General features: G+C 40.9%; 1 protein-coding gene and 1 long non-coding RNA gene across 2 annotated transcripts in view; one reads left to right on the top strand and one right to left on the bottom strand.

The window, feature by feature from the left end:
- Window positions 1-10,309, bottom strand: part of LOC116701708 (uncharacterized) — an 18,483-nt gene that overhangs the window by 1,582 nt on the left and 6,592 nt on the right. The window lies entirely within an intron of this gene.
- Window positions 3,612-7,476, top strand: LOC116701655 (kelch-like protein 10). The gene is made up of 5 exons (XM_032535491.1): window positions 3,612-3,859; window positions 4,505-4,988; window positions 5,426-6,037; window positions 6,697-6,846; window positions 7,025-7,476. Exons 1-5 carry the CDS (start codon window positions 3,708-3,710, stop codon window positions 7,394-7,396), a joined length of 1,770 nt encoding a protein of 589 aa, XP_032391382.1. The 5' UTR covers window positions 3,612-3,707; the 3' UTR covers window positions 7,397-7,476.

Genomic DNA, 10,309 nt, shown 5'->3' on the forward strand with positions numbered 1-10,309 from the left:
TTTGGTGCCTTATTCCTGTTTTGTCTGATAAATTTAGCTAACTGTGGACGGCTAAAAGTGAAAGGGGGGTACACCGGTAATGCTAATGGAGGTTTAGCTAACGTTACGAGTGGCCAGGTGCCTGGGTCTGTTTCCCGACGGTTCAGTCAACTGCCGTTAGCGTTCTTAGCACCGGAGTTAAGTGCTGACCGTGATGGTTGCTAGCTGGCTGGAGGCTGAATGTGGATATGTCCCCAGGCCGGAGCTGTAATGATAGTGGATGGTTGCTAGCTGGCTGGGGGCTGACTGAGAAATGGAGGTGTCCCCAGGACTGTTGTCAGCTCTCTTCCCGACTGAAGCCTTACAGCACCGGAAGAGTGATGCAGAAGACAAGGGTGTGCTAGCTAGTTGTCTCTCTATACAGTTAATGTTACTGATGAATTTGTGGGTTAACCCAGAGTTGTTAACCGTTAAAGATAGGGTGCTTCTCACTCCAAGGTATTTAAACTCCTTCACTTGGGGTAAAGACTCATTCCCTACCTGAAGAAGGCCCTCCATCTGTTGCGTGCTGAAAACCATTGCTTCAGATTTAGAGGTGCTGATCCTCATCCCAGCCGCTTCACACTCGGCTGCAAACTGAGCCAGAGAGTGCTGAAGTTCACAGGCCGATGATGCCATCAGGACCACATCATCTAGAAAAGCAGCGATGAGATCCCCAGTCCACCGAACTGCAACCCCACCCTGACCACGCCTCGATATCCTGTAAAATATGTGCTGAATTTTGATGGAAAATTGTTTTAACTTTCTGTTGCTGCAATTTCTGACTTTGCTGAGTAACAGTTGCCACAGAAATCCTCCATTTATATAGGCCATAAAAAACAACAATAAAAATATATGGCAACATGTTTGACTGTGTTTCTTTTTAAATCTAACTTTGCCGCAGACAGACAGCCCAAGAGTCAAGTCCCGCTGCAGGCTGCTTCTTGATCAAAGGTCAGAGGTCATGAAAGCTTCCTTGTTAATCTGTGTCTAAATGTTTTTGACAGCCAGCAGGGAATACCTAGGGGAATATTGGAAGAGAGTTGCTGCACAATGTAGCACATCAAGGTGAGAAGAAAAGTCAGCGGGGGATAATTTATGAATCAGTAGGATGTGGTAATGGCAGATAGATTCACAGACATGACATGGATGATAGAGCAATAGATGTTTTACTATTTGAATAAATTGTAACTGACAAATGTAATTTTTTTTCTTTCTTGCATTTATCAAGCTATTTAAGAGGCAATTTAGATCCCAATGAAGTCCATTCTTTGCACGCACACACACACACACACAAAACCCCACACACACACACACACACACACACACACACACACACACACACACACACACACACACACACACACACACACACACACAGTAATGTGTATGGCAACATATATCTTCATTAGTGTCTGGTCATATCTCTGTTCTTCTCACACTTTGTGCCTGCAGTTTCTTTGTTTCTCCCTCATGAATGTTAAAATCTCTCGGAGTATTAACACTCTGTCATATTTAGGCATAATGACTCAGAGAATTGTTTAGTCATATTTCCAGTAAATCATGGTTATACTTGCTTAACCTCACAAAGGAGAAATGAGGAGAGAGAGAGAGAGAGAGAGAGAGAGAGAGAGAGAGAGAGAGAGAGAGAGAGAGAGAGAGTCCCAAAACGACAAATAAGTTTCTTTTTACATTTTATTGCAATGACTAAAATTTATGGCAACAATCTTTCCTGACTGATGCTGAGTGTAAAGGCAGGACACAAAATGAAAGATGATCTCTGTAAAAATGATCTTTCAAATTATCTGATGACAAAAACCTAAACATAATGTAAAAGTCCTAAATGACTTTTTTTTCCACTTTTCCAATGCATGGAAATTCATCCAACCATTGATGAGATATTTGATTTAAAACTACAAATGTCAACCCAGATATAAAATTACTGTCAGGGTTCAATACTGTCAGTGTTAAATATTATTACAATTAATCCTGAGGGGAGCATATATTTCTTTACCAAATTTCATGGCATTCCTTCTAATAGCTGCAAAAACATTTCATTCCAAACCACACATCAACCTGTTGGTGGCGCTGGAGGAAAAGTCATGAGATGTCCAAAGTCAGTAGCATTCATCACCTGGAAACCATGATGTTGTAACATAATTGTGGTATATATATATATATATATATATATATATATATATATATATATATAAATTTATTTCCAATAATCCAATCATTTCTCACTACAATTGAATTCCTGACAGAGGGGAGAAAGCTCTTAGGACACAGATTTTAGATATAAAGGGAACCTCAGGAACATACAACTATTGATTTAATTTAAATAAACATGAAACTGCAGAATGAACTAACTTTGGAAAAATATCCAAAGTAACTGGAATTAAAGAACAACTCTATCAGCCCCATTCAGTTATTTATAGTTCCATTTTTTTTTGCTTTTTGGGCTTTCCCCTGTAAATATTCAGCTCACGCTGTTTGTCTGAATGTTTCCACATCTCACTCCTGAGTTGTTTTGCCTTCGAGACAGATTAGTGGCCCACTGATTTGATAACAATCCCAATGACCCCGGTGAATAAGTTCAAGTAGTTTGATGAAATCTGTTACATACAGTCATTGTTCTCAACTGCCTCTTTGTTTTTATGAACACCTCCTCGGGTACTGTTTAATCAGAAGCTGCTGTATTTAGCAGCCATTTATCAACCCAATGCTCTCTCCTACTGTTCACTGCCACACACATTTCCTTTTTATCACAGTAAAATGTCGTGAACTGAGCTTAGATTTCTCTTTACTCAGTCATCCAAAGGCTAACTAGCTAATTAGATCTCAGGCTACCTGCTGTGTTTGCCCTCAGGAAGGCAGCAGCTTACAGTTTTACCGGGGAGTGAGTGCAGATTTTTGGGCAATGAATGTGTGTTTGACAGTGTGTAAGTCTATGTCAACGTGTACATGAAGGCCTTCCTGCATGGATACATGGATAGCACTGCTAACTACAACGGATATACATATAGTTGAATTAACACTTCTCTGAAAGCTTTAACAAAAACTAAACCTGATTATCTGGCAGATATGTTGTAGTGGATAACATTATATTGTATAGGTGTACCTAATAAAGTGGCCAGGGAACTTAATATAATAGTCAAATGACTGAATTGCTTTTTTTTTAACCGGTGGACCTGGTAAATGATACTCACTGAAATGAAGAAAACTATAAGTGCACCATTCTATATAGCTTCCGCCAAACTCTTATACCTTTTTGTATGCATTTATGAGCAACATCAAATAATTGTGTACAGTGTGGTTTAGCATATATGCAAAACATAGCTACACTTATGTTTTATTTATTTCTACATTCATTTATGTTTTGCCACATCATCTACTGTATTGTACATCTGACTGGTGTACTGTAAAACACATAAAAACTAAATTATAACAAGAAAGAATGTTAATGCTTGTTTGTAAATTGAGGTTGAATTGGATGTTGTTCAGTCAGTTTATTTGTCATAATGATGTAACAATTACCCATTCCAGAATGAAAACTCCGGTCGTCTAGAATTTAGAACTCCATCATGATGCGTGAGTGTTCATTCTCTCTCTCTTCACTGAACAAGCCTGTTTAAACTCATAAGATAACACCAAAACTGAGAAAAAACTCTCATATTTAGGAAGTCAAGATGAGCGACTTAGGCAAATCTTCACACAAGTCAAACTTGGTGTTTAATGATCTCCGTCTGGAGGGAGAATTTTGTGATGCAGTCATCAAAGTCGAGGACGTCGAATTTCAAATCCACAGGGTCGTCCTCTGTAAATGCAGCCCGTACTTCCTGTAAGTTAGTTATCTGATATCACAGGGAAACTGATGCATTTACATCGTTCAATTGAGCCAGTTGACAATAGTAAATAATGAGAGAGTATAAGAGACCGACCAATCACAATACGTAATGAGTTAAATTGTTTCATGGAGCATTTTTGATTAAACAACATTGACACATAGAAGACAGTTTATTAAACAGCTTATAGACACCTAAATCAAAATGCAAAACATATTTTAAAGGATATTCAAATTTCAAGTTACAGTTATGGTACAGGGTTTCTGTCACATAGACAGTATAGTTTCAGATATCCACTCAAATTGATGTTTACGACTAAATATCCACTTCCATGATTTGTCATTTATCATTCAAAGCTCAATGCAATGCTTTACTTCATTCGAGATGTCAGACAAGACCCTGAATGTACCCATACTAATATATTGTGTGTGCTATTTAATGCATTGGGTTAATCAGTGTTGTGGTTTAAAGATATGTGTACACAGTGAAAGACCCTTTGTATCAATCATATTTCACTGTAGCTGCTGTTTTGAAAAGTGCTACAATACGTTTTTAGTATTGTTCTCAGTGTGAATATGAGAAGAAAAAGCTGAATTCGTTTTTTTCCCCCAATCCTCTGCTGTGTGTTTGTCCTGACCCAGAGCTCTCTTTAGACGCTGGTCAACCCCAGACAAAAAGGTCTTTGACATACCCGGCCTATCTCCTGACATGATGCAGCTCATCATTGAGTTTGCATACACAGGCTCTGTTTCTGTGACAGAGGACAATGCACAGGAGCTGCTGCTTGCAGCCGATCAGCTCAATGTAATGGACATTGTGCAAACTGGCTGTGACTTCCTGGGGGAGCAGCTTTGCCCAAAGAACTGCATCGGCATCTTTCAGTTCACCAACATTTGCTCATCCTCCAAACTGCAGCATAAGGCCTACCGCTGTATCATTGATCACTTTGAGGAGGTTGTTTTCTCTGAAGAGTTCCTGCAGCTCTCTGTGCAGGAACTCACTGACATCCTTGAAAGAGACGACCTCAATGTGAAAAAAGAGAGTGTTGTTTATGAGTCCATCCTTCGCTGGATCACCCATGTGCCTGAGAAACGAAAAGGACACATCACTGTACTCTTGTCTAAGGTACTGTACAGTAACTTTCTGTCACTACATTTGGTTTAGATTTACATCTTCAGCATTTGGCTGATGGTGTTATCCTGACTGCAACAATAATCAACATTGTAAGGCCACCTGTGCAATATTATTGGTTGGGGACTTCACACCCAGTGCCCACAGGCTGATGCCCAGAAACATCCTGAACACTAATAAAGAGAAAATACAGGCAGAGGGCATCGGCTCTGCAGATATAGACACTGTCACACACTTTTAGTGGGTCAAGTGATAATTGAGAGGGATTGTTCTTGTAGTCTATAAATATATTTAAAGTAAAATCCTACTTATTCTGCCTACTCAAGACTTTGGGAATGATAAAAGGGTACATTTCAGTCACAGTTGAAAAAATTTATAAAATGGCAACAGAGGTCTTGACAATGGACTCAAGTAGAACTTTTTCTGTGTAGGTCCGGCTGGCTTTGATGAGTATGGACTTCATAAGGATTAACGTTATGTCCAATGAGCTGGTCAATAGCAAAACTGAGTGCCAGCTCATGGTCAAAGAAGCCATTGAGACCATTTGTCGCAACACAACATCCTCTGTGTCCGGGCTCTGCAACCCTCTCTCTCGTCCTCGTCTGCCTAATGCCATCCTGTTGGCCGTTGGAGGCTGGAGTGGCGGTGATCCGACTAACGGCATTGAAGCATACGATATCCGTGCAGACTACTGGATCAATGTGACAAATGATCATGAGCGCCCTCGTGCCTATCACGGTACTGCTTTCCTTAACGGGAATGTCTACTGTGTTGGTGGCTTTGACAGGGTGGAGCATTTTAACAGTGTGCGCAGATTTGACCTGAGCACACACTTCTGGCATGAGGTGGCCTCTATGTACTACCGCCGCTGCTATGTGAGCGTCACTGTGCTGAACGGGTGCATTTATGCCATGGGAGGTTATGATGGGCAAACACGACTTAACACTGCAGAGCGCTACAAGCCCGAGACCAACCAATGGAGTCTTATTGCACCCATGACAGAGCACAGGAGCGATGCCAGCAGCACAACACTCTACAACAAGGTGGGAATATTTCAGAGAGTAACAGAGATTATGCTAGTGACTGGAACATTGCTGATTTGATTTTTACCTGTTTGAAACTGGAGAGAGAACCAAACTGTAAGATAAAAGTTGAGTTTCACAATTAGTTTTTGCCCTTTTGCATTTGTGTTGATGTAAATGGACTATTTGTCCAGAGAGTAGTCTCAGACTCAAGGTCCTCAGCAACCTATATCTGATATTTAAGATGTTGTGTGCGTTGAAGTGTTGATGTTGATGTGTGTGAGAGTGGTTAACCCTACTCTCTACTCCTAACCCTACTATGGTACATTTGTGTGAGGATGGTGTGGAAACATGTCAAACATTTATGGATGAACTATGTATGACATGTATGGCACTGGTTGTCAATTACCTCTAACATATCTTTCATTTCTGTACTGCAATTTCTTATTATTACTCATCAGCCACATCTAATTGGCAATAAGGTAACTTTTAAAAACTAATTTATCGGTCCAATTTATTTTTCAGTTAGAAGATTAGATTCTTTAATAGATGCTGAGTCTCAGCTGCAATTCATTAATTATCTTTCTACAGTGTAGACATCTTTCTGTATTATTTATTACCAGTTGAAGCTAAGGAAGGTGTTAAGTTACTTCTGTTAATGGCCCTCCTGTTCTCCCTAGGTTTACATCTGTGGCGGTTTCAATGGGAACGAGTGCCTGCAAACGGCTGAATGTTACAGCCCAGAGACCAACCAGTGGACAATAATTGGCCCAATGAACTGCCGGCGCAGTGGAATTGGTGTCATTGCATACACAGATCATGTCTATGCAGTAAGTGCATGAAACACTGCTGATGCTCACATAACTAAAGTGTGAAGATATTTGGTCACCTGTTGTTGTTTTTTACTCAGAGAAACTTTGAGGGCAGGTGTTCTTTGTTGCAAGGGTGTTGGTGTTGAGAAACTTGTTCAATCTCCATTTCAACTTTGTTTTACTTTTCTTTCCAAAGGTTGGTGGCTTTGATGGCAACACCCGTCTACGCAGTGCTGAGTCCTACAACCCCCAGACCAACACCTGGCAAGAAGTGTCCTCCATGTTGACCCCCCGCAGCAACTTTGGCATTGAAGTGCTCGAAGATCAGCTCTTTGCTGTCGGGGGCTTCAATGGCTACACCACCTCCTATAACGTTGAGTCCTATGACGCAACCACTGATGAGTGGTCTGAGGCCTGTGACATGGAGATTTTCCGCAGTGCCCTGAGTTGCTGTGTTGTGTACGGACTCCCCAACATGGCCGATTACGCTGTCCCTCGTGACGCCCTGCTGCGTTTACATGCGGATGATGAGACTGTGGAGTCTGTGGAGTCAGGAGAGTCCGTCTGACAGAGCACTGCCCTGTGCCACCATCCATCCTGGCAACATTTTAACATAAAGTAATGGAATAAATTTCCATATGCATCCAACTGCTGTTACTCCAGTGTTTCCTTTAACTTACTGGTTTGTGTGAGCTTGAAAGTTGTATGCTATGTGAGGAGAGTGCTGTGTCTAACCTGCAGACACAGGGGTGGCAACAATAACCCCTTAGTATGATAAAATGTCCCGCACCCTCCCTGCGCCCAATTCTCCCCAATAAAACCAAGGATAGGCGTTTTCACCTCATTTTATTAGTCTTTTGTAGCACCCATCGGGTGTACAGCATTCACAGTGTTATTTCTTATCCTCTTAAAAGGAGCAGTGACCTCCCTAGGAAAGTGCTAAGGTGCCAGTTTGACCTCCTCCCGGACAACCCCGGCTCAAACACTGAGACACATAATAGTGCATCACTGACTGACACAGAGAGAGAAAAATGGGGAACTAAGTGGGGAACTAAAAGAAATATGGAATGTAGAAAAGGAGAATAGAGTGATGCAGAAAGAAAGAGGGAGAATATAAGTTGGTAATGTTACATGACTTTCAGGCTAATGTCAAGGACTGGATGTTCCACAATCTCCTCCAACTAAATTTGGACAAAACTGGGATTATTCAGGGGGAAGAAAAGCTTGAATGACTTCAGTCTGTCCTTCTCTATTTTGCCGCATGCCGCATGTCTCTCTCTCCCTCTCTTAATCGCTCACTTCCTCCCTTTCGCTCTCTACTGTCTCTTTTATGTCTTTCTCTTTAGCTCACAGACAAAGCATTGGTTGCTTGTTTTTTGGGCAGAGTCACCTTGAGTGTGGTGTCTTTTTGTTTTTTTGGGACAGTATAGTATAAATGTGTACATACTGGACATGCCTTGATATGTATTTGTTGTTATATCAGCGGAGGGGAAAAACCATTTCCCTCTTCAGTCACTTAAAGCATGACTGGACTCTTTATTTGAGGTGTGTGTGTGTGTGTGTGTGTTTGTGGGGGTGTTCGTCAGAAAGTGTAACATTTCTCAGTTTATCTTTGAAAGTAATGGCTTTTTGACTTTCACACTTTGTCATAGAAACTTTTTTTTTCAATATCAATTTACTTTTTTGGTGTAACATTTGTACATTTGTACAAGTGTTACTTGGCTATGAGTAGGGAGATTACCAGAGCAACTTTTAGATAAAACTGTTTTTTGAATATGATGGTGCAAAAATGTAATCTTTGTGACGCATTGCAGTCTACAGTAGACCTACATGTCTGAAAGGGGCTCATGTGTGCATGTGTGTCCTGAGAAGATGAAAGGTCTTATACAAATGCAGGCTGAGACTCCCAACTGTTACACCGCCCACACACATTGGGGAGGAGCCCTGACATGCACAAAGCACTGAGGTTTTAAAAAAATTATTAGCTAAAGTTGCTTGGCTGATGGTCGATGTTCTAAAAGCCCTGTGCAATACAACTTTAATAGCACTGGCAACAGGGTACACACACACACACACACACAGACACACACACACACACACACACACACACACACTCTGATTTCTCTGTCTCCTCCACGTTCTGTCTCTGCTTTTCCTTTGTCTATTTATCTGCTCCATAGCCGAGGGCTAATACTAAAATACGGCTTCTCACTCATAAAAGCAGTGAAAAACACACAACCTGTTATTTTTCTGTGTGAGCAACTGTCAGCAAACTGACAAACGACACAGGATTAGTGCTTCACCGACACAGTTGGATCATGACATCAACAGTGTGTGGATTGATGTTTGTGTATTTGAGTAGATGTATATATATTTCATTGTGTGTGTGTATCCTATGTATTTTGTAATTTGTATATCAAGCTGAACATACTGTATTATGATGTGTGCCATGTATGTGTGTGAGGTAGTGAGAGAGAGAGAGAGAGTGTGTCTGTGTGTCTGTGTGTGTGTGTGTGTGTGTGTGTGTGTGTGTGTGTGTGTGTGTGTGTGTGTGTGTGTGCGTGTGTGTGCAGCGCCTCAGGGCTTTGTTTTGTACTGGTGCAATAAAAGACACATTAGAGAAAGAGAGCGATTACAGAAAAAAACATTATCACCCATAAATGGTGGGTTTTTTTTCTCACAGAAAAAAAAAGTATGTGTGGGTGTGAGAGCCAACATGATGCATCTGCCTGGAAATCCTGAAAATACAATTTACAGAAACATACATTTTAAAGGATTTTGACATACAGTTTGTTGTAAGATATGAAGCAAAACCAAACATTTTCGAATGTGCCGGTCAATGTTCTGCGACAGCTGTGACACACTGTCACATCGGACAAAGAAAAAAAAAAAACATCAGAGGAAGTCTGTAAAGACTGATGAGGATGGTGACTTAAAGATAAGGAAGGGGCAAGGGAGAAAACAAGGATTTGTGGTGTGTGTATCAAGGTAGAGGGTGGAATCAATTTCATGCTTAACACCTGTTTCACCCTTACAGTTTGTGTGTGTGTGCATGTGAGTTTTTAAGAGAGGATAGACAGACAATACTCTGCCAATTGGAAAGGATTCAATTCTTAACCATCGTCTACCTTCCTCTCTTTCTCTCTCTCTTTCTTACACACACTAACACACACTAACACAACAAGATAGCTCTTACACTGTCTCTTGACCTCTGCATGACCTTTGTCGGTTTCCTCTTACCTGTTTGTCAGTCATATGACATCACACTGCTCTGCTTTAGCTCCCAGTTAACATCCTGCTCACCATCCAAATGTTGTACTCGAGAATTTTTTCCCTCCCAAGTGCACTGTGAAATATTACAGTCCAAGCTGATGATTATTGAGGAGTTTGCCAATAAAGTCAGACTGAGGATGAACATCACAGACCAAGAACAGTGAAGAAGAATTCTGGTTTTCATTACAATTTCAGTTTTTTTTTTTTT

Source organism: Etheostoma spectabile, chromosome 14 (assembly GCF_008692095.1).
Source record: "Etheostoma spectabile isolate EspeVRDwgs_2016 chromosome 14, UIUC_Espe_1.0, whole genome shotgun sequence".
NCBI classification, from domain to species: domain Eukaryota; kingdom Metazoa; phylum Chordata; class Actinopteri; order Perciformes; family Percidae; genus Etheostoma; species Etheostoma spectabile.